The sequence below is a fragment of the Perca fluviatilis genome, chromosome 21 (assembly GCF_010015445.1).
Source record: "Perca fluviatilis chromosome 21, GENO_Pfluv_1.0, whole genome shotgun sequence".
Classification (NCBI taxonomy): domain Eukaryota; kingdom Metazoa; phylum Chordata; class Actinopteri; order Perciformes; family Percidae; genus Perca; species Perca fluviatilis.
In genome coordinates, this window is record NC_053132.1 from 18,451,877 (window position 1) to 18,475,215 (window position 23,339).

Genomic DNA, 23,339 nt, shown 5'->3' on the forward strand with positions numbered 1-23,339 from the left:
TGTAATGTATGTTTAATGTCAATAGTTTTCTTCAATCTAGAAAGGACTGACTTAAAACAAAATGTATTTATGTTTGTAGAATACTTGTCTAATAATTTAACCATGATGAACATGCCTTGACAATGACCTTGGTGAGAAAGGCCAGCAGACAATAAAAATTTAAATGGTGATTGTTTTTAATTGAGACTTTAAAGGAAGATTTCCAGCAGAACATAAACAGATATGACTTCACACATAAGGTAAAGCAATATATCCATTAAAATCTGTTTGCAGTTATAAATCTATTCAGAGGAATTTGTCTTAATTGGGCCAAAAATAAAGACTTATGGTACCGGTATGTACAGTTACAGCACTGAATTCCTAATGTAGCTTTACCTACTGCTTCACCATGCCGACACAAAACTTTGAAGTTACCATTTATTTAAATAAAAGAAATCAAGATGGAAACAAATCATTAAACAAAATACTTGCCACCAATACAATTCAAAACAAGCATTTACTTACACTGGCTAAAGTCTCAAATAGATTCCCTTCACTACTGGCAGCGGAAAATAAAACTTGGATTAGTTAAAAAAAAAAAAGAAAAGTGGACAATGGGAAACAATTTGATACTACTACTCATAACTTTAAAACCTTCTGAATTGGGATTGACTTCAACTTGGCTTTAGAAAACTAAGTGGCAAAAAAAAAAAAAAAAAAAAAAAAAAAAATGTGGACAAACATTCGTGAACTGCACTCATGGAGTCAACAACTCCTGCCAGGAGCTTGTGAAAAGAAATCTTGAGGGAGACGGGGGAAAAAAAAAAAATAAGATAGGATGAAGTTTTTCAGAGTAGGCCCAAAACATATTCAGATATAAGATATTCAGACAGTTTCTGTATCAAAAGACCATCAGTTAATAACAAAAGAATATGGATCAGTTACACTTTATGCTTTAGTCCAGCAGACCATCTGTCTGTTTGCTTTTTTTCTGTAGGAATCATTGCAGGGTAGTTTCTAACAAGACATGGGATGTATTGGATACAGACAGCCACCAAATCACAGATGTGGGTATTACAATACACTCCACTACTGATCAATAACTAATTCCCCCCCCCCTCCAAATGCAATCTTTTGATATATCTGGATGCTAGAATATTTTATCCATACAATATATATATTTCAGGTATGTGTACACTCTGGGTCGGCTGCATTAACTGTTAAAGCAAAGAAAGGTGGCGGGCGGGAGAACAAAGGGGGCAAGGCAAGGACTGTGTGTGACATTAGGATATTATAAATGGACAGATGGGTGAGAGAGAGACAGGAGGAGGCTGGGTGTCCTGATGGATGGAGTTTGGTCTTCAGAGGTCCCCCATATCCCTGTCGTCTGCCCGGCGGGAGTCCGACCTGCCGTTCATACCATCCCTCCTGTCCCGTGACCCGTCTCTGGACGAGCGCTCTCGGTCCCTGGACGACCTGGGTGACAAAGCCGCACGAGATATTCAGTGAAGTATACACAAGGAAAAAAAGTACAAACCCCCATTCCAATAAAGTCGGTTGTGTAAAATGTAATTTAATAAAAAACAGAATACAATGATTAGCAAATCCTTTTGAACCCATATTCAGTTGAATACACTACAAATATGAGATATTTAATGTTCAAACTGATAAACAAATCAGCACTCATTTTGAATTTGATGCCTGCAACAAGGTCCAAAAAAGCTGGAAATGGGAAAGGACTGCTTTTTTTTTTTTAAAAACACCTGTTTGGAATATTCCACAGGTGAACAGGTTAATTGGTCATGACTGGGTATAAAAAGGAGCATCCCCAGAAGGTTCCGTCATTCCTAAGGATGGGGCGAGTTTCACCACTTTGAACAACTGTGTGAGCAAATAGTCCAAGAGTTTAAGAACAACTTTTCTCAACGACAATTGCAAGGAATTTAGAGATTTCATCATCTGCAGTCCATAATATCATCAAAAGATCCACAGACCAACATTGAATGGCCGTGACCTTCGATCCTTCAGCATTAAACTGCATTAAAAACCAACATCTTTATGTAAAAAGGAGATTGCCACGTGGTCTCAGGTACGCTTCGGAAAACCATTGTCCGTTAACACCGTTCGTCTCTACATCTACAAGTGCAAGTTAAAACTCTAGCATGCAAAGTGAAAGCCATATATCAACAACAGACCTGCCAACCTTGAAGAAATTTTATGAGTACAAAACTGAAAATACATTGTTTGGCTCATCACTACCTTCTAGATTACAATAAATTATTATTACTGTATAGAGGAGTGGATGAACGGCTGTACGCGTAGTGAAACTACTATACAAATCTTTTCTTATATCCTGTCCAATATTTTGTGCCCATATATTTGTTAGTCTAACCAACAGGAGGCAGAGAGAGCTAATATCTAGAGCTTAGATATGCCTAAGTACTTCTGTGTTAAAGATGAGAGTCAGACCAGGTTAACATGTAGCCTTCTTCTGATTACTGAAGGGAAATTAAGTAGTTTAAGTAATGATTTACTCATAAAGCAACTTTAAATAGGCCTAAAGCAACTACTAAAAAAAAGCAGCGATTGAAGCCTGACAGAGACACAATTATAGGCTAATAAATAACATGGGTCAGATATTTTAGATATGCTTTTAAAAATTTGACAAGGGTGACATTGCATTATGTCAGTTGCCATCATATCACATAAATAGCCCAACTATTACCTTTATCTTACGTTAATCAGCACCTGGCCTTTCTAAACCCTTTTAGTTTTCTAGCCATTCCACCGCTTTTCTAACTGCCCCCAACTAATGGGAAGGATGGCAGGTGTGATAGGCTAGCCTATTGACACCAGGTATGGGCAAGTTCATTCCAAAATGTAATACATTATTGATTACTAGTTACTGTCATTTGAGAGTAATTAGTTATATTACAATATTACTGTAATGACTACTTTTGCGTTACTTTCACCAAAATAAAAGCGTGAGTATTCTTGGCAGGTAGCTTGTAAATTTCACCACGTGGTCAACAAAGTTTCATCTTTATCCACTTTAATACATCATAATTTATTCATATTATTTTTTATTATTAAATGACGCTGCAAAGTAACTAAAGCTATAAAATAAATCGTTAAGTAAAACGTTCAATAGCCTACTTTACTCTGAATTGTGGTTGACTAGAAGTAGCCTAATAAGTAGGAGAAAATGAAAAATACCCAATTAAAATTGAATCAAAGTAGCCGACGGTAGTATACCGACTAATGTAATATGAAAATGTAATATTAGCCTACGTGTAGCAAGACTAAACATTAATTCTCGACATGTGTCAGTGGCTCAGTCACATTGCTGTCGCCACTGACAGGACACAGATGTTGTCAGTTACAGTGCCTTGCGAAAGTATTCGGCCCCCTTGAACGTTTCGACCTTTTGCCACATTTCAGGCCTCAAACATAAAGATATAAAACTGTAATTTTTTGTGAAGAATCAACAACAAGTGGGACACAATCATGAAGTGGAACGAAATTTATTGGATATTTCAAACCTTTTAAACAAATAAAAAACTGAAATATTGGGCGTGCAAAATTATTCAGCCCCCTTAAGTTAATACTTTGTGGCGCCACCTTGCTGCGCGATTACAGCTGTAAAGTACGCTTGGGGTATGTCTCTATCAGTTTTGCACATCGAGAGACTGACATTTTTGCCCATTCCTCCTTGCAAAACAGCTCGAGCTCAGTGAGGTTGGATGGAGAGCGTTTGTGAACAGCAGTTTTCAGTTCTTTCCACAGATTCTCGATTGTATTCAGGTCTGGACTTTGACTTGGCCATTCTAACACCTGGATATGTTTATTTGTGAACCATTCCATTGTAGATTTTGCTTTATGTTTTGGATCATTGTCTTGTTGGAAGACATCTCAGTCCCAGTCTCAGGTCTTTTGCAGACTCCATCAGGTTTTCTTCCAGAATGGTCCTGTATTTGGCTCCATCCATCTTCCCATCAATTTTTAACACCTTCCCTGTCCCTGCTGAAGAAAAGCAGGCCCAAACCATGATGCTGCCACCACCATGTTTGACAGTGGGGATGGTGCGTTCAGGGTGATGAGCTGTGTTGCTTTTCCCAAAATAACGTTTTGCATTGTTGCCAAAAATTCGATTTTGGTTTCATCTGACCACAGCACCTTCTTCCACATGTTTGGTGTGTCTCCCAGGTGGCTTTTGGCAAACTTTAAACGACACTTTTATTGTTATCTTTAAGAAATGGCTTTCTTCTTGCCACTCTTCCATAAAGGCCAGATTTGTGCAGTATCACCTGATTGTTGTCCTATGGACAGAGTCTCCCACCTCAGCTGTAGATCTCTGCAGTTCATTCAGAGTGATCATGGGCCTCTTGGCTGCATCTCTGATCAGTCTTCTCATTGTATGAGCTGAAAGTTTAGAGGGCGGCCGGGTCTTCTAGATTTGTAGTGGTCTGATACTCCTTCCATTTCAATATTATCGCTTGCACAGTGCTCCTTGGGATGTTTAAAGCTTGGGAAATCTTTTTGTATCCAAACCCGGCTTTAAACTTCTCCACAACAGTATCTCGGACCTGCCTGGTGTGTTCCTTGTTCTTCATGATGCTCTCTCGCGCTTTTAAACGGACCTCTGAGACTATCACAGAGCAGGTGCATTTATATGGAGACTTGATTACACACAGCTGGATTCTATTTATCATCATTAGTCATTTAGGTCAACATTGGATCATTCAGAGATCCTCACTGAACTTCTGGAGAGAGTTTGCTGCACTGAAAGTAAAGGGGCTGAATAATTTTGCACGCCCACTTTTTCAGTTTTTATTTGTTAAAAAGTTTGAAATAGCCAATGAATTTCGTTCCACTTCATAATTGGGACCCACTTGTTGTTGATTCTTCACAAAAAATTACAGTTTTATATCTTTATGTTTGAGGCCTGAAATGTGGCAAAAGGTCGAAACGCGTTAGAGAGCGACATACTTTCGCGCGTACGGTACCGCGGTCTGGCTCTGACCACGGAGAACAGTGGCGGACAGCTTCGCTTCAACGCGTCGACAATCCGAAAAAATGTCCGTGTGCCGCAAATGTATCTCTGCAGATAGTTCAACCACTGAATTGTAACGCGTACTCCCATCATCCATTTGTTTTTAATATCATTATGTTTTGGGGTGGGGACTGGAGTATTTGTTTATGGGACTGTGTTCGTTACCTGTTGCCCCTTTGGCGACTGATGTCGATGTCTGTCTTGCAACGGCGCGCAACTTGCTGATCGTGCATATGGGGTAGCCTGGACATGTGGAGGAAAGGCCATCTCTCCTGTTAAGAAATCGTTCCGAACTTTTTTTTTTGAGGCGGTTCAGCCATGACATGCAAGCCTACAGTTATCCGGACAGCCTGGCTTGCTGAGGCACTGTGACTGAATTTAATTAAACGCGCGAAGCATTTGGCTAGGAGGGGCAGGTGGGCGGAGGGTTAAAATGCAGCGCTCCGATTGGCCGAAAGCTTTTTACTCCTCTGCTCAGCGGCAGAATCAACGTCATAGATGTAGATTGCATAGAAACTGAAACCGGAGAAATGCGAGATGCAACAAAATGCGTACCTAGAGAGCAGCGAATTGTACAAGCGTACTTAAGGGTCAAAATGCGTGCCGAGTACGCAAAATGCGTACATGTTGGCAGGTCTGCAACAACCCCCAGAAACAGAGGAAGAAAAGGATATGCAAATCATTGTTTTCCGTTTATGTTTTACACAACATCCCAACTTCATTGGAATTGGGGTTTGCAGATAGCAAGGGTGTATTTGTAAAGAGTTAAATTATAAACTCCAACAGGACGGATATTCCTCGGTCTTTAATTTAAGATAAGAATCATGACCACGAGTGTGCAATATCCTACTTATTAATCTGCTAAAGGCTAAAGAGATTACACACAAATAACTTCGAAGCTTCTGCCAAAAATGTCAATTGAGGATGAGGTGTATTACTATTTAATGTGATGCAATCTATGAAGCAGTTTGTTAAGACGAGGCAAAATTCTGAAAAAGCAGTAATCCATAAACACAAAACGTGCATCCCGTGACAAATGTGTTGGAGCCTTTCCTTGGAAGTTATATTCTGTGTGGGCGTGGTGTGAACTGTGTAAGCTTTGTTGTGTAGTTACTTGTGTCTGGAGCTCTGCTCGTGGTTGTGACGGTGTCCTCGGCTGCGAGAGCGGGATCGGCTGCGATGCCTCCTTCTCCTCTCCCTGGAGCGTGAGCGTGAACGGCGCTTGTCTCGTGATGTGGAGCGTGAGCGCCTCCTTCTGCGGTCACGAGAACGGGATCTGATCAAAAATAACAGACATGGGCACTTGCGTTATAAATTTACCTTAGATAGCTACATTAATCAGAATTGACTCATTTTAAATGTGGACAGATGGAGTATCTTTTTTTTTTTTTTTTTATACCTTTTATGCTCTCTGCTCCGTGATCTGGTCCTATGAAATAAATGGATGCAAAATCATAAGTTTAAACAGTAAAAATAACACTTCACACAACAAATGAACTTTCATAAATGTCATCAGGCTTTTAAATGTCTGCACTCACCTCTTCTTCAGCTTTTCCTCTTTCTCCCTCTCTTCTCGTCTCTTCAAGCGCTCCTGGTTCCTTTTCTCCTGCTTGTCGACCACGGTTTTCTGATTAAAATAAAAACGCAGTACAAATTAGAGCTAAAATCATCCTTATCTAAACCATCCATGTCACTCATTACAGGATATACTTGAAACGCTTTTTTTTTTTTTTTTAGCAATGGGTTTATAGTGGACATGGGGGGACAGGCTGGCACATACCTTTAGTTGGTCCAGTTTCTCTCTGATCTGAATGAAGCCCAGATGAAGCTTCCCACCAAAATGGTCAGCCAAACGACGGTCGTTGTCATGGAGACCCAGGTAAGCAGAGCACACCTCGCACACCCGAAGCTTCTGCTGCTGAAAGCTGGAGGCTGGCATTGAGTTTCTGTACTCTTCCTGAGAGAGACAGAAAAGGAAAAAGGACAAGAAAATTACATTTTTATTATACAAAGGAAAAGCACCACATCATCCTAAAATGGAAGCAAGGTCCCAAGTACTTCCTTACCTCTGCATCCTTCTTCCTAGTGCGGACCTTCTCAACTTCCTGCAGGACTTTCTGGGCCTCGTCGACGTTGCCCTCGGCTCCGAGCTGCTCAGCCTTGGCCAGGAGCTTCCCTATTTCCTCATTCAGCTCATGGACCTTCTCTGCCTGCGACACAGCACAAACAACACAATTTACATCTATCCCGAAACACTTGTTATAGCAAACTAGATGCTGCGTTAAAAAAAAAAAAGAAGTGACTCAGTTCATGTGAGTCACAAGTGTGAATGTATTAGATGGGGATCACAATGTCTGGGTTTACAAATCTTTTTTCACTCACCTTTGCTGCCACCTCAGCACTGATCTCTTCTTGGGTCTCAGCCAGACGCTTCTTGGCTAGTTCTGTCCTCCGGTCACAGTCAGCAATGAAAGACTCCAGGTGCTCGACCGCCTTTTGGAACGAGAATATATACGTTAAACGCGTTGCTCGGTAGATTTCTATACATTATCCATATAGGAAACATATAGTAGGGCTATGCTGATTTCCAACAATCATTTAGTTGAGAGTGATAGACATTAACTGCTACCCAAAAAAATATTGGGGACCTTGAGGCACTTAGGGGTGGGGGAAAAAAATCGATACAGCATAGTATCGCAATATTTTCTGTGGCAATATTGTATCGATACACAGACGCCAAGTATCGATCTTTTATGATATATGTGTTGGTCAGTTTGTCTGCTTGACAATCTGATTTTGCAGCAATAAAATTGAAGTAAGATGAACAAACAGAGAAATGTATCTTTTTAGATAAAACAGATGTTGACAAAGTTTCCTTTTGGGGACATAATTTGAAATTGGGAAAAATTTGAAGTTGGAAAAAACGTAATGAATTGCAATATATCGCAGAATATTGCAATATGTTTGAAATCGCAATAATATCGTATCGTGACAAAAGTATCGTGATGATATCGTATCGTAAGGCCTCTGGTGATTCCCACCCCTAGAGGCACTGCACTCCACAGTCAACTCTGCAATAACATTGTCTACATCTCCAAATTATATAGAGCAAATTCTGTTTTTACAGTGCACGTGGGGTCTAAAACAGTTGGCCTAAAACTGAGGTTATTCCGTGGCTGGAACTCAAGTGTATCGGTGAAAAGCCCCATTGTAGCATCATTTAGGAGGCTTATGAGCCACTGGCTGCTTCCCCACAAAAGCAACAAAAAGTCTATTTTTACAGAAGCTGTTAAAAATAGCCAAATTAGCTAATAAACGGATTCGGAAAAAGTTATTGTGGTCATGCTAAATGATGTGACCTGATACTACGGTCACTAGCTGTTTTTACCACTTGACTTTAATACTAAAAGCAACACCAAGTATATAGCTGTGTCTTCAAAGCCAGCCGGCCCCTAAAACAACAATCTGTGTTCTACTACACAATTCTATGATCTGCACAACTGTATTATTTATAGTAGGACATCACTTACGTCAAGCTCAAAGAATAGATCTCTCTCCTTGGAAGCAATTTCATAATCTGCCCGAAGTGCCAGGTCATGGATCTTGGTGCACTCTCCCAGGTCCATACGCTGTCACCAAAACACAGGCACACATGACTCAAACTGCACCCACATATGAATTGATGATATCAAATGGTTTAGGATTACTTGTAGTACGTTTTAGTTGTTCTTCTTTTCAGCATTTACTGATATCCTGTGAAATATATATTGGAATATTTCTGGGTAGTCAGACTTAAATTGTAGGCCACTTACAGTTCCAGACAGGATGTCATGTGGACAGCAGTTTAGAAGATGACTTTTGCAGACTCGTTCGTCAGTGAACTTGACCCTCTGTCGCGTTTCATCCCCTGAAACAGTCCAAAAACAACCAGTGAGAAAGACCTCACATATTTGTTATCAGGGACGAGGTATCCAGTGCTTTACTATACTGTAATTGCACAACATTAAATGGGCAGTATGTGTCACTTTAAATGCATTCAAGGATGTTTTACCCATCTAAATGAGTGAAACCAATCGTTTCATTTTCCGATTGTCAAAACTTTACACATACTTCATTGGTATAACATATTTACCTGTAATATATAATGTGCCTCTGCTGGACTACCTTTATTAGCCATGAATGTGTCAAGACTGAAGAAGTAAAAGTTACATGTAGCTCCTGTTATTCTTGGTGCTTACCAACCTTTCCCAAGCCTTAATAAAAATTAACTTGTGATATGGCTCAATGTCCACTCTGTAAGTGTGGAGCATTATGAGATTAAGCTAACCGGGAGGGACACAAACCAGGTAAATAACAAACTTGTGCTTCAGTTAACTAGTGTGAACAGAGGTACCTTCATTTTCATAAAGTTTTCATTACATTTCAATGCATATAACTATGCAGGAAAGACTGCTATCAAGACTGTGACGAGAAATGTAAACATTTCAGACAAATGTTCCAGCCAAGCCTTCTACAAATATGAAACATTGAAAAGAAATTCAAAACAAAAAACAAAAAAGAAATCCAAGGAAAAAAATTTAGTTTATACACACTGCGATCTGCACCACATACTGTACCCTTCTGCATCTTCAAGACCTCAGCTGCAGAATTTTAAACCCGCTGTAGAAAAGTATAAATGGGAACAGTTTTCTTGCCCATACCTGTAGTAAGAAGTTGGGAGTCATACACAAGTCAGATTGTAAAGGATGTGTGCAAAGTTTTTTCTTCTTCCGATGATTGTTAAAATTGCCTTCTGATAACAGACGTCTCATTGAAAACTGTGATTGAACTGCTTGTTTGGATTCTGCGCGACCAGACGTCTTAGCTCAAGCTGCATAATACTACTCCAAATTGTAATTCTAGTGCCACTGAAGATATACCCATTTGTGTATTTAAAAAAAGCTACAATAACTTCCGGAAGGCAAACAAATGGTTTGGATATTCATCATAACAGCTTTAAAAATTATGTGTGACTCACGGCTCGATGAACATGAGGCTTTTCTGCAACTCCTTTGCAGATTGTTGTAGGCTGGCAAAGATACACTGAACCTTAATGAATAAAATAAAGGGGCCACAATTGTTCAGTTTGTATGCAACAAATGTATGGGAAGAATTTGATATCAATCTCATCACACATACACCCACAAGCTCACAACACAAATTCACTCTCATTGTTCAAATCGAATTATCAACTTGTTAAAAGATAATCCACAGGGCTGTAGTTCCATTCAATCAACTGACAGGATGAACCTCTGATTTATAAAATGACAGGGCAGCAATAAGCCTTCGTTTCTGCCCATGAAAATCAGACTTGGCAGCTGAGTTACCTTTTAATGTTTGTATCCAAAAGGCTGGAAGCAGTTAATAAAATTGTATTTTAGCATGTCAAAGCACCCATAGGACAACAGTAGTTATACTATCAAGATAATAGCGTTCATTTATTTTTAACAGAACGCACTTGTCAGGTTCGCTAAATAGGCTATGTCATATAGCTTTCACTTTTAAATTAGATTATTATGTATTTAAATAACAAGCAGTAGTGCTGGTACACAGTTTGTTCTAGTTACAGACTCAGGGACATTGTTAGCAGCTAATGGAGATCCAAATAAAGGTAACAACCAAATAAGATAAAATTACAAACTATATTTACATAAGATGGTTTAGTAAATTCAAGTACAAACTTAATGTGCTTATACTTAACTTGCATATTTCCATTTTATGCTTCTACTATTTATTTATTTTTTAACAGACAAATATCTCATTTTTTACTACCTACATTTATCTTACAGCTGCAGTTACAGGTCATTTAGCTGATGAGGATTTTTCATACAAAACATAATCAACTTAAAAGGTAAGATTTGATGCACAGCTATGAAATTAACTATTCAACAGTAACGTTATACAAAGTATTTAAAATTAGCCCTTCCTTTAACCAGTCACGACATTTAACTACTGCTCCGGCATTAGAGCATTGCTGATAATAATAATAATAATAATAATAATAATGATAATAATAAAGTGACTAACAGTGGCTATTCTACTGCATAATAAATGATTTGACTTTGTATACTTCAAATACATTTTGCTAATTGTACTTGGGGAATTAACTTGAGTAAAAGATTATGAATAACGTTATAGGACCTTAGCTTGTAACGTTACTGGAGTAGCGTCAGTTCTACTTCTTTAAACACTAATGGCGTAACGTTAGCACTACTGAGCTTTAGTGGATAATATCAATGCTCATAATATCAACATTCTTATGCATTTGCCTTCTCACATTATGACGTTAGCAATCATCATTTTACCAGTTGAGTAATACAACATTAAGCCTAATGCCACTTCAGTAAACGTTAACTGGTAGGCCCAATGAGACGTTTTGCATGCGTCTCCTTTAAAAACAACTAGCTAGCTAACGTTATGAGAATTATGAAATGTAACTGTGGAGTTAACGGTATCCACTGAATTAGTTAGAATTTGGATTATTGCCAGGGATGGATAAACTGTTGTAGTTATATCGTTCAATGCTATGTAGCGTTATCTAGCTAACTTAGCTACTAACGTTAGCTATGCATTAACGCTAAAGTGATAACGTGTTAACGTTAAAGGCGGAACTAAACACGTGACGAGTTTTTAAATTAAAATGACCTCAATGGATACACACATTAAATCCTAACGTTAATCCGTAAATGATACTTGAATCCAATGTTACTGTATTTTACACAGCCCTCTGCAGTATTACATCCATTCATGCAGGTCTGTCCATCACACACCAACACAAGCCAGCCGCAGCAGTGGCTCCATCTTGGCTAGCTAGCTAGCTCAGCTAGCATGCTACAGCAACTCACCATCCCTCGCTGTTCCCATTAGCTGGTCGAGTAAAGCTCTCATTTGAGCTTGGGCAGACATTGTTGTGGGTCTTCCGTCGACAGCACTACAGAAATAAAAGCAACTGAAAACAGTTCCTTAGTATTTTTGTGTTGTTATTTGATTATATATTCGTCCAAGCATCACCTCTCGTCGCTTTTCTCTATTTCGTGGACTCGCCAGTTTCCGTTTTCTATTAGGGAAATGACGACAGGCCCTGTTTGAAGGTTCCGTTGAATAACGCTAAAGGGAGGGCTGTTAGAATGAAATCGACCAATCGTAACGTTTGGGAACAAGCGAATTAACCAACCAGAGCAGCTTGAACGCAATGTTGGTCGTATTGTTTGCCCTGAACCTAACCTGTCAGGCAGCACACACTCACGGGCTGTAATTCCCTGCTAGCTGCCCAAACTAAAAGTTATATTTAGATTTATATTAGAGAAGATTAATTTTATGTTTAGTGTCGTAGTTTGGGGTTTTGACATCGTTCAACATAGGCAGAGAGAAAGGGCTACCCGAGAGACAAACTCAGGGCATTCAACCTATCTGTGATTTGTTTACAGAGTTGAGGCTGACAGGCAGCTGTGTTGCTCTGTCAGGCCTATAACCACCACACCAGTGATCACCGAAGACGACAGTGGAGATTAAAGTAAGATTTATTTTTGATTCAGTGTAACGCTAGGCCTAATTCTTCATTGAACGTCAGGTGGCGGGATTTTCGTGACAACCTTATAGCCTGTATACTTCTTTGCGGCCTGACCTTTGTTCAACAAGTTAGCAAACGCGTGAACTTTCCAAACCAAAGCTCGCTAACAATGATAGCTATCCGACATCGAACTACTCGGGGGGATGACACGTTCTTCTTGAGCTACTTAGCTAACATCGTACGGTGAATTCTCTGATTTTGAAATAGTTGTGACAGGTAACGTTAATGAGCTTGCTAACTAACTTAACGTTACTTTTAAATAAGCCCGTGACTATAACGTCAAAACAAATAACAGAGTATGCTAGCCTGGGTGATGATGATTAGTCATTATGGGTTTGTTGTTTTCGGGTCTGGGAAATCTCTGGAGTCAGTGCTGGCACGTCTGAATAGGCTCAGATCCACAAAGCTTGATGCAGCAGAAATGGCTGGACTGACATTGCTGCCTTCACTATTTTCTCATGTACTCTCTGTGAATGCCAGCGAGTTTTGATATAAAGGCGTGTTACTTTGACACATGCGGCTTTGTAGTTTACTCCACACTGGGAGAGATACAACAGCAAACTCCATGTCATAAATTAGGATATAAAGATAAAACAGGGTTTTGTAATTTTAGTGTTGATTTAAGACCAGCATTATATTGAGGCATGGTTTGACTGTAAGCTTTTTTCCCTGTTGAGTAGATCTGTGGACGGGTAATGCATTGATTGAGGCAAAAATGGAGGCCACAGGCAGTGCCACTGAAGGCGAGCCCCTGAAGAGAGGAGAGGACAGGGCAGAGCTGGGAACAGCACCAGAGCTGAAGAAGAAGAGTTGTAAGGAAGGCTTGGGTTTTGTCAAACTGACCCATTGGCGAACCGCAGCCTTCTTCTTCTCTTTATTCCTCTGCCTCACCATAGTGTTTGCCTTCTCCTTCATCATCCCTTGTCCTGTCAGACCACAGTATCTCGTTACCTGGAACCGGACTTTCTCTGAAGCGGGTGTGTACAATTGTGTGCTTTTCACTGTTTGCTAGTGTTTTGTTGTTTGTAGGACTCACTATGATTCTCTTCTTCTCTGCCACAGCAACATATGACTTCTTGGCTATTGAAGATGCAAGCAAAGACAAGGTGATGGATGTCCTGTTTGTCCTCAAAAACACACAAGGCAGTCAAAACAATACGTGTGCTGATGCAGGTATAAAGTGTTATTTTCGATTTTAATGTATTCATTAATCATGAGGAAGCAAAAGTTGGATTGCTCTCTATATTGCAGCTCTGTATTACATTTGTTTTGTGTAATTCAGACCCACTGTGTGTTTTCCAGGTCTGCCCTCGCCATGTGTGTTTGTTGTAGCAGTGGATGGGACAGATGGAGAGACGCTGTGGGAGTGTCCGCTGGCTCCCGAGTTCCACTGGGCCCAGTGTGGTCTGGACAGAGAAGAAACAGGCAGAACATGGGACTGTCTCCTATCCCACTCTGACCAACTCACAGCTGTTGACAAATACACTGGTTAGTGACTCAGTCTCTGTATTATATATATTATAAATTACATGACATTTTCATCGCTATACAGCTTTTAAAGATCTATGTAGTCCTAGCATCAAACATGTTAACACAATCTTAACACATTAAAAACAACACAGTTTAATGGGATTATAGCATAGCACCATTTAAAGTGTTCTGATGTTATGCGTTTTTGTGAAAATTGCTGTTTATCGCAATGAAACAACTAAAGCAAGAATCTAAAGCATTGTAAACATGAAATAAAGTTTTAGTAATAAAGTTTTATTTTGCTTAACATACTGAGCAAAGCTCATCTACTGGTGATGCAGTTAAAACCTTTTGTAAAAAAAAAAAATCTCAAGGTCCACTCACTAACTTTTCTCGAGTGCCATTTCCAAGGTCAAGAATTCACTTTGACTAAACTCATGTACAGAGGGTCAGTCCTTGCAGCAGCAGTCGCAGGTTCAATCCAACCTGCGGCCCTTTGCTGCATGTCATTCCCCCTCTCTCTCCCCTTTCATGTCTTCAGCTGTCTTATCAAATAAAGGCCTACAATGCTAAAAAAAGAAAGAAATCAGCTAAACTCAGTCAGATTAAGTGCCCTGCTCCTGTGTGATGTGTGTGTGTGTGTATACAGGTGACATCAGGTGGCAGCAGCCTCAGCCTCCTGGTCTGCACTGCACTGTGCCTGTTCTTAGTGTCCCAGATCTGGATGGGGACAAGGTCAGCGATGTGGCTCTGGTGGCATCTAACAAAACACAGGTAAACATCAGTTGTGTCATTTACTACTGCTACATGTATTTCCTTGCTTTGCTCCTTTCTTACAGTGTAAGGATTTAGTCTGTGTCTGATAATAATCTGCTAAGAAAGGATTTAATTATGCACTGGCAGTGAAATGATCCGATAATGTTGCAGCAAAATAGAATTCAACTAATTTCGATGCCTCTCGTCATATCTGCAGTCTTTGCTGCTATTCCTCTCAGGGAAGACGGGTGTCCAGATTGGTTCTACGGTTGTTCTTAACTCCACAGAGACAGCCAATCATCTTCTCTTTTGCACTACAGACGGTTCCTACTATGTACTACTACAAACAGGTTTGTTTCCGAAATCAGCTTCCACAACGTTAGTGCCCATCTGCAGTTAGACCAGCTAAGTCCTTCCTAATGGAGGAGTCCTGCACTGTATCAAAATAGTAAAGACATGTCAGAAATTACATTTGCAGTTCAGCTGCTCTGTAGAACTAAAGAGAAGATAACCCAAAGCTATAAAAAGCCGTTATCACATATCTGAGAGAAATCTGAGTAAACTTTATTTTTTAAGATAATTTTTTTTATTATTTTTATAACATACAAAACAAACAAATACAATTGAACAAGAACAAAAACCCTCTCCCACCCCCCGCCCTCTGCGGTAAATCTGAGTAAACTTGAAGTTCTCTTACAGCTGTTGTATGTAGATGTATACAGTTGATGGCAGTAGTGAGTAATCTTGTGCTCATTCACAGACACTGGCTTGTATGGACTGGCGCTGTGGAGGATTGCTGCCCAGGCTAAAGCAGGGATGGAGGTGGGCCTCAAGAAGAATAAGCACTGGGAGAAGAATGCCAGTGCAACATCCGGCCTTATACCCATCTACATGTAATACACAGAATACATTCACCTTTAGATTCCCTTCCAACAACCCAGATTTCACTTACAGTAACAGCTTGTCGTCATTTGGCTTTAGCTGATCTGTATCTCCACTCTGTAGGTCGGATTCAGTGAGACAAACGCTAACAACAGGAGAAACGGACGATTCACCCAACCTGCTGCTTGTGACTGGGAAGGAGGTGGCATTAGTCGACGGAAAACATTTGCAGCTACTGTGGAGATTCAATACCAGCTCAGTCCTCAGGTAACAATTCTGTTTGTTTGTTTTTAGATTGGACATACAAATGAATTAGAGCGGAGAGGATTAGTTTCATCACAGTGCAAAATAATGTTTTTGGCTGGGAATCAAATAGTGTTATGATGCCAGTCAGAAATCTCATCTATCTTTACATTCTGATCATTTTGTTTTGGGGGAGAACTTTAAATGTCCAAGTGAACCATAGACTGTCATTATAAGCAGGTTGGTTGAGTCTTCTTCTCTGTGTTCACATTCATTCAGTGAGCCCTCCTTTGGCCACTTTAACAAAGACAATGTCCTTGATGTTGTGATCGAGGAGGATGTCAGCAACTACACAAAGAGGGTAAGACTGCTGCGATACCTACAGTTATTTTCGGTGTCCAGCTTTCATACGGTGATGGATTTGAATCATACATTCACTGTACCACTGTCTGTTTGGTACGTAGGTAATAATTCTCGATGGGAAGTCCGGTCATGTGCTGTGGGAAGTCGACCTTTTGGCCATTCCTAACTCACCGAGACCCGCCTCAATACACACCACCAACTCCTTCTCGGTGTTTGTGTTTTGGGGCACGATGCCCTCAGAGACCAACTCATCTGTAAGTGCCTTTTTTTTTTTTTTTTTTTTTTTAAAGGGGTGATAAAATGATTATATAGGGTATTTTACACTGTTCCTTAAGGTCTCCTAATGGGGTATGTAACATTGGTTGGGCTGAAAATTGCCCGAATGCTATTTTATTAGGCCCTTAGCTACCCTGTGAATATGGTTCTATTTGGAACAAGAGCTTTTCTTCCAAATATGGTATGCTCATGAATATTCAGAATGAGCTACGCGCTGATTGGTTTGAGCAAACTACATAGAAACGCATGGGAGACTCGACAGCAGGCCTCATATTTCAGACACTGCAAAGTTATACATTGTTTGTCGGGCTATTTCGTTATTAAATTCACTTCTGAGACTTTTTTAAGCGAGAAATCAACTATATAAAGTTCAAATATGGGCCGTTTTACGAAAATTGATGGCCAATTGCAAATTTGGTAAGACTGTGTGTTGGATTTCAGCCGCCGGTGCTGCCTCGCCGCCCGGCCTGCCTTCCTTCACAGACCCCGGCCTGCTATGAGGTACTTGGAGCTCGGTCACGGCTGCAGCCCACAGCAGGGACTACCAACACCGCTGCCCTGACAGAGCTCCAGGGCCTTCAACTCCCCTCTTCCTGCTAGCTAAATGGCCCGTTGTGTGAGAGTGAGAGCGCGGTCAGCGAGCTTGTTACACCAGCAATCTCTTACCACATGTTACACACGTGACGCCACTTATACAAAATCTAACTAAAGGTCTTATAAAGCTAACAACGGTGTCCGATTTCAAGTTAATTAATATTTGTGAAGACTAGGTGTTTCGTTAGCTCTGACTGTCCCTTCAATCCTAGCTACAAACCACGGATAGTTAGCTTCCTTTTCGGGCGTAATTCGAGTATATTTACAGTTTGAATTTCGTCACGCCACGTATACAACCTCTAACTAAATGTCTTATAAAGCTAACAACGGTGTCAGATTTCAAGTTAATGCATTTTTGTGAATTCCAGAGGAATTCTAAGAGGAGGCTAGCTAGCTCTCATTGATAGAGCGCCATCCAGCCGCAGGCTCTATCAATGAGACTCACGGACAAGCGGCGTTTATTTCCCCAATCGTTTGTTTAAATAACTCAACACATTATAATTACACACATTAAAAGAGTAACTGGAACCTGTGGTAAGAGAATGCTGGCGTAATAAGCTTCGCTGACCACACTCTCACAAATACACCGGGCATTTAGCTAGCAGGAAGAGGGGAGTTGGAGGCCCTGGAGCTCTGTCAGAGCAGCGTCTAGTAGTTCATTAGCCCAAAACGGTGACTTTGTGGCGGGTATGGAGTGCTGTGGGTTGCCAGCCGTGGATGACCTCTATCTACCTCACAGCAGGCCGGGGTCTGTGAAGGAAGACAGGCCAGGCGCGCGGGGCAGCTACACAGGCAGCACCAGCCTCTGAACTCCGACACACAGTCAGACAAAATTTGCAATTAGACATCAATTTTCGTAAAACGCCCCATATTTGACCTCTACATAGTTGATTTCGCATAAGAAACTCTCAGAAGTGAATTTAATGGTAAAATAGCATATGAACAATGTATACAATTTCTGAGATCCGCGACCTAGATTCAGAAGACTAACTGATCTCAGGTCCGTTTTGTAGCCTATGTAAATGTGGGGCGTGACAAAGAGAAAGACTAGAGCCAAATGAGGAGGAGCCGCAATAGTTGACATCAACTATGGGGCTCGTTGAGATTCGCCCGTTTTCAGAGGCAGTTTCAAATAGTGAGATTTGCAGAGAAAAGAGGTGTCAATGGGATTTAGAGGTTCTATGTATGTCCTAGTTACCCACTAAACTGTCATTATTCAACTATGACAAGGTAAAAATCAGTTTTGCATTCTATCACCCCTTTAAAGATGTATGTTAACTGATTTCTCAAAAAATGCTAACCGGTACTCAAATGTTTCACTGCAGGAAACATTCGCAAGTGACCAACATTCTTACTTGCTCCACCCTCTCTATTCTAAAGTCCTCCTTGAGTCAACCACTTTCATGGACCACATTATAACATTTAAAGGTGCTTTTGGTTTTCTTACACTCTAATAAAGTCGTTTTATGATGTAACTACAACATGTGAATCAGTTGTTGGAGGGGTGAGGAAACACAGGGGTCAGCTCTTTGTGTGACTGTATTTGTGTTTTTTTATCTTAGCCACTCTGTTGGAGCATGGACGCCATGCTGCCTACATCCTGCTGACAGGCCCTGGGACGGAGGGAGCGGAAGGCACTGTGGTGCTCAGCAAGCGAAAGATGAAGCAGGACGTCCCTGACAGCAAAGTACTCCGTATTGGTACCGGCGGAGGTTCAGAGACAAATGAGGACATCAAAGAGGCCTTAAATCGTCTCCGCTTTAGTGATTGGTGAAAGGACCATCTGTAAAATGTAGAGTGTATCCTCAGTGTTCAAACCATTTTGGCACACCTGACTATATGTTAGCTTCAAAACCAAAGTGTTTAACACTAACTATGACTTTCCATACTATTGGTGACAACCAAAACATTTCCTTTATGTTTAGAGGGTTTGGTTGGCTTGATTTAAGAGGGCTCTTCAGTTATTCTCCATTGGACAAACTGGGCATTGTCTGTTTTTAGACTTGACTGCATACATACTATCATATATTTGATCTGAGCTAGTGTCCAAAGAGCTACTGTTCCCTGACAATGGCATAGGATTTCTGCTCTTCTCCTGCTGATAAATCATCATGAGGACCTGCCTTGCTGTACTGTTTCTAGCACTTTCATGCATCAATGCAAAGCTCTTTTTTAATTATTTGAATCTATGCAACGGTGTATGTCGCACTAGGCTTTAAAGGTAGCTGATGCATCATGCCACCATAGGGGCTAGTTCCTGTGTATTTCAAATTATAGTAGCTTGAAAGGAATGGTTGCACAATGACAAGGGTTTTTCTTTTGGTACATTTTCTAAAACCTGTACAGTAAAACCGACAGATGCACATTGAAACTTGAAATACAACGGAACCCCCACCAACCTTAACGTACACACTATGTTGTTACATTTCTTGTTACGTATTCTGTTCGTGATAGTAGTTAGGCTGTTTTGTAGTATGGTACTGTTGTCAATCATCAAGACGTGGGTCACTTACTTACTCAATCCAAGAGGCTGTAACTAGTGATGCTCTTTAATGCACACTGACTAAATCTTTGAGGAACTCAATGCTGGGTAGGCTGTCTGAGTATATTTTCCATGATATTGATTTACTGCTGTGCATTTATTGCTCCTTACGAAGCTGTTTTAATTTCTCTGTGATTTCTATTAGTTAAATACATGAAAAGGATGTTTCTATTTTTGCTGTACAATCATGTATTGAACATGTGGGCCTTTGTTGGAGCTGGCTTTTCTTTCTGAATTATGTTTGAATTTGAGCAATATTAAACAATTTTAAAGTAAATTTTGTGTCTTCTCAAAGATGTCTTATATTAGGAGCAAATACAAGGAAAGTAGAAAATACCGGAGGCATCTTTCTAATTGTAGCAATTGAAGTTGTTGCCCTCTGCAAAACCACACAAACTGAAAGCAATAAAATCCTTTGTCTGCTCCTTTATCTAGCAAGATTTTTTTTTTTTAGCAAGAATCAAGTATAGGGTAATAAACTTAACAAAACAAACTATGAATAATCCATGGTTGCATGGAAGTCCGTCACGTAGCGTACAGCTGATTCCCTTATTCCCTCATTGCAGCGCGTCGCTTTTTCACCATGACGCATGACAGCTGACAGGCTCGTGCCCTCCTGAATTATTTGGGGCTACGGAAAGTCGGTCCTTGTAGGGAAGTAACCGCATCCTGACACACTTAGCCAACCGTACGTGACTTTTTTTGGGGAGAAATGCGCACAAACAGCCCGCTGCAGGAGGAGCTGGATATCAGAGTGGCTTATTGCCGCTTGCCCATGGTTTTGAACTCGGGAGGCTCGTGTTACAGCAGCGTGACCTAGCGTTGATAATTCCTAGACAGAGTTCCTAGTTTGGACAAACTGGCCATGTTCCGCTCACATGTATTTATTTATTTTTTCAGGTGAATAAAAATATGTAGAGTACTCTACATATTTCATGTATTCATACTGCAGGTCAGGAACACAACAAAAGCGCTGTTGCCTTTCCCTAATACTATTCCAACGAAACCACCTGAGACACCATTGCTTACTGAGTGCAGCCACACGCCACCTATCAATGATTAACATAAATATTGAATACAGAATACTTCTGCCTTGAGAAAAGTCGTGTGAGAAACCTAAAACTACACTACAAAACAACACTGACAATATAAAACAACACCACGCTGCTCCAGTGGTGTCTAGCTCCATCCCGTTTACCTCTCATTAGCCGCACATCACTTAATAAACAGACCTGTGTGGGTAGTCTGACTCTGAGCTGTGTTGCCTGTCATTTCAATGTGACCTGCGTCCGCCATATCGGTATGATAGGACTGCACGGCTGCAACATGCGCACATGCTTATCAGAGGAACGTACACTTTCACCGGGCGGTATAAAAGTCATTCAGAGCTCGAACCAGAAACTGCTACAAAGGTAACGCTTACCTGCATGTCTTTCATTTTTCTTTAAAAAAAAAATATAATTCTGCTAATTATCTCTCATACTGGCATGTGGCCACAAGTATTTTATAGGCTATGCATTCACTGAGAGAGAATAGTTGCCAAGAAAAGCTCAGCTGTCTCTTCTGAAAAGGATTACTTTCATTTTAGTTGCGGTTGTAGAGGTTTTAATCCATTATCAAAATGCTGCATTTTCTTTGTAATATAGCAATTAATCACCTTGGTCAATTTAAATGAGATTATTACTTGTTTTTATGGACAAGAAACCGAAACTGGGTCATGTTAGGAGGAAATGCGTTTAAGCTTGGTGAACACGGATATTGATAAGCTATCTGCAAATATCATTACCATTATTAAGCTATTATTACGCTTGTTTGACCGTATACTGTTGTGTTATACACTATAGATTTGATGACAACTCGAAATTTCTAGAAACATCCTTAAGGAACCGCGTGAAGCACCCCTACATCTCCCCAAAAGATTTCCCTGCTGAGCGTGTAGTCATCGGTTTAGCTTTGATTAGAAGTCAGTCCACATACTGTACAGATGTTCTACACACCTGGGCCACAGCTATAGGTGCATGTATGTACATATGTCTTTATTTGACGCATGATGGGTCTTTATGCTTGAGATGAGCTTTTTGCTTAGGTGCCGGAAAAAAACCTAACCATCGATGGTATTCTCTTGACAGAGGTAAAAATGGCTGAGGACATTCAGGCCAAACTTGAGAAATATCGCACTGCTCCCTTTGATGCCAGATTCCCCAACCAGAACCAGACCAGGAACTGCTGGTCCAACTACCTGGGTAAGACTGCATGTACAGGCCAAATCTGTCAACTAATTAAAACCACACATGCTATGCCATGTAGATATTAAAATGTATTATTGTACCTTTGCTTAATGATGTACAACATGTTTAGTTCAGGTTAAACACGCCATTCTCAAAACACATTCACACAGTTAAGGCCTTTAGACGTGTTGACCTGACCTGTGGGCTGGAGATGATCCAGTTTGAGATTTCTATAGGGTCACTGACATGACCCTGGCTTTTTTTTAATATTCATTGTTGTTGTTTCTCTATTAATAGACTATCATCGCTGCCAGAAAGTTCTGGATGCCAAAGGAGTGGACACCACCCCCTGTGACTGGTACAAGAGGGTCTACAAATCACTCTGCCCATTATCCTGGGTAAATATTTTATAAATCAACTTTTTTACGAGAGAAACCACTGTCTAAAAAGACATTCAAGTCATTCAACAGTCAGTTGAATAGTAATGGCAGTAAATATACTCTCCCTTGTGTCGGCTGAGTTTGTTTAACTTGGGTCAAAAACTTTATCGTTCCCCACATTCCTGTAAGTCTGCTCGGTCCTGAGAATCAAAACATCGTGAAGAGTTTTAGTCCAAAATAAGAAATTGGAGATTGATGCTTAAAATAATTCTCAGCCCAATAAACATGCAAGAAGGTCCAGCCTATTTTGAGTTACTTTTAAAACCAAATCCTAAGTATAAGGTCTTCCACATTTCTTTTAAAAAAATGGACAGTTGAACATCAGATATCATTACCACATTTCCTCTAAATTGAAACCAAATCAATCAACACTGAATCACATAGTACAATTGTCTGTTGTACTTTTAGGTCACACCCCAATCAGCGATGTCATTGCAGGTGTTTTGCCTTTGACAGCTCTGACATCACTGATAATGAAAAACAAAAACATAGTCGAAGATTGACTCATTCTCATGACCCAACCACAAAGGGTTTCACTCATTTTCTGAACCTTTGTGATAAAAAAAGATGTTTATGTCTCAAAATAAGTTCTGTAATGTTGTCCCTTTAGGTCCAGAAATGGGATGACCAGAGAGAAGAGGGGACCTTTCCAGGAAAAATCTGAGTGCCATTTCCAAAGCTGTTAGACTGCAAAGATGTAATCGTCTCAGCTAAATGTTTGTATAAGTGGTGTGAGTCCACGCGGCTCCATCACCACCTTTCCACTACTGATGCTCTGTAACTGAATAGTCATTCCTTAAAAATACCATGAAATGTAAAGCAGATTCTGCATTAAAGTATCTCAGGATATATTTATGTAGTTCAGTTGTTCCTTATGTTTATCCTTTACGGTGAGCTGTTCATC

At 40.3% G+C, this 23,339-nt stretch overlaps 3 protein-coding genes across 10 annotated transcripts; 2 read left to right on the top strand and 1 right to left on the bottom strand.

Annotated features, from left to right (window-relative positions):
- Positions 1–154: 154 nt before the first annotated feature.
- Positions 155–12,143, bottom strand: luc7l (LUC7-like (S. cerevisiae)). Of its 6 annotated transcripts, none has more exons than XM_039788881.1 (12): positions 11,917–12,142; positions 10,050–10,120; positions 9,649–9,691; positions 8,845–8,939; positions 8,563–8,661; positions 7,415–7,525; positions 7,099–7,242; positions 6,813–6,989; positions 6,571–6,659; positions 6,432–6,461; positions 6,147–6,308; positions 155–1,455 (listed from the first exon to the last, which is right to left on the bottom strand). In XM_039788881.1, exons 3-12 carry the CDS (start codon positions 9,656–9,658, stop codon positions 1,341–1,343), a joined length of 1,032 nt encoding a protein of 343 aa, XP_039644815.1. In that variant the 5' UTR covers positions 9,659–9,691; positions 10,050–10,120; positions 11,917–12,142; the 3' UTR covers positions 155–1,340. The 6 variants fall into 6 exon arrangements, with proteins under 6 accessions (XP_039644815.1, XP_039644813.1, XP_039644812.1 ...); XM_039788879.1 differs by having other exon boundaries at positions 9,625–9,691; XM_039788878.1 differs by having other exon boundaries at positions 9,625–9,732.
- A 152-nt stretch (positions 12,144–12,295) lies between these two features.
- fam234a (family with sequence similarity 234 member A) lies at positions 12,296–20,044 on the top strand. 2 transcript variants are annotated; one of them, XM_039788875.1, is made up of 12 exons: positions 12,296–12,584; positions 13,322–13,618; positions 13,704–13,814; positions 13,944–14,129; positions 14,761–14,885; positions 15,085–15,217; positions 15,628–15,760; positions 15,873–16,016; positions 16,272–16,353; positions 16,457–16,609; positions 18,551–18,653; positions 18,788–20,044. In XM_039788875.1, the coding sequence occupies exons 2-12, from the start codon at positions 13,357–13,359 to the stop codon at positions 18,997–18,999; spliced, it is 1,644 nt and encodes a 547-aa protein (XP_039644809.1). In that variant the 5' UTR covers positions 12,296–12,584; positions 13,322–13,356; the 3' UTR covers positions 19,000–20,044. The 2 variants fall into 2 exon arrangements, with proteins under 2 accessions (XP_039644809.1, XP_039644810.1); XM_039788876.1 differs by lacking the exon at positions 12,296–12,584 and adding an exon at positions 12,617–12,857.
- Positions 20,045–21,029: 985 nt separating this feature from the next.
- Positions 21,030–23,294, top strand: LOC120550815 (cytochrome c oxidase subunit 6B1). Of its 2 annotated transcripts, none has more exons than XM_039787679.1 (4): positions 21,030–21,179; positions 21,897–22,010; positions 22,293–22,393; positions 23,046–23,294. In XM_039787679.1, the coding sequence occupies exons 2-4, from the start codon at positions 21,905–21,907 to the stop codon at positions 23,097–23,099; spliced, it is 261 nt and encodes an 86-aa protein (XP_039643613.1). In that variant the 5' UTR covers positions 21,030–21,179; positions 21,897–21,904; the 3' UTR covers positions 23,100–23,294. The 2 variants fall into 2 exon arrangements, with proteins under 2 accessions (XP_039643613.1, XP_039643614.1); XM_039787680.1 differs by lacking the exon at positions 21,030–21,179 and adding an exon at positions 21,643–21,787.
- The last annotated feature ends 45 nt before the right edge of the window (positions 23,295–23,339 follow it).

Excerpts from the sequence above, each read along its gene's own strand:
- luc7l (XM_039788877.1), bottom strand. The coding sequence starts at position 11,977 with ATGTCTGCCCAAGCTCAAATGAGAGCTTTACTCGACCAGCTAATGGGA. Across the intron at positions 7,526-8,562 it reads ATCTATTCTTTGAGCTTGAC|GCGGTCGAGCACCTGGAGTC; the intron begins GTAAGTGATGTC and ends TCGTTCCAAAAG. Across the intron at positions 6,462-6,570 it reads GAGGAAAAGCTGAAGAAGAG|GACCAGATCACGGAGCAGAG; the intron begins GTGAGTGCAGAC and ends TTTATTTCATAG.
- LOC120550815 (XM_039787679.1), top strand. The coding sequence starts at position 21,905 with ATGGCTGAGGACATTCAGGCCAAACTTGAGAAATATCGCACTGCTCCC. Across the intron at positions 22,011-22,292 it reads CTGCTGGTCCAACTACCTGG|ACTATCATCGCTGCCAGAAA; the intron begins GTAAGACTGCAT and ends CTCTATTAATAG. Across the intron at positions 22,394-23,045 it reads CACTCTGCCCATTATCCTGG|GTCCAGAAATGGGATGACCA; the intron begins GTAAATATTTTA and ends TTGTCCCTTTAG.
- fam234a (XM_039788875.1), top strand. The coding sequence starts at position 13,357 with ATGGAGGCCACAGGCAGTGCCACTGAAGGCGAGCCCCTGAAGAGAGGA. Across the intron at positions 13,619-13,703 it reads CCGGACTTTCTCTGAAGCGG|CAACATATGACTTCTTGGCT; the intron begins GTGTGTACAATT and ends TCTCTGCCACAG. Across the intron at positions 16,610-18,550 it reads CCTCAGAGACCAACTCATCT|GAAACATTCGCAAGTGACCA; the intron begins GTAAGTGCCTTT and ends GTTTCACTGCAG.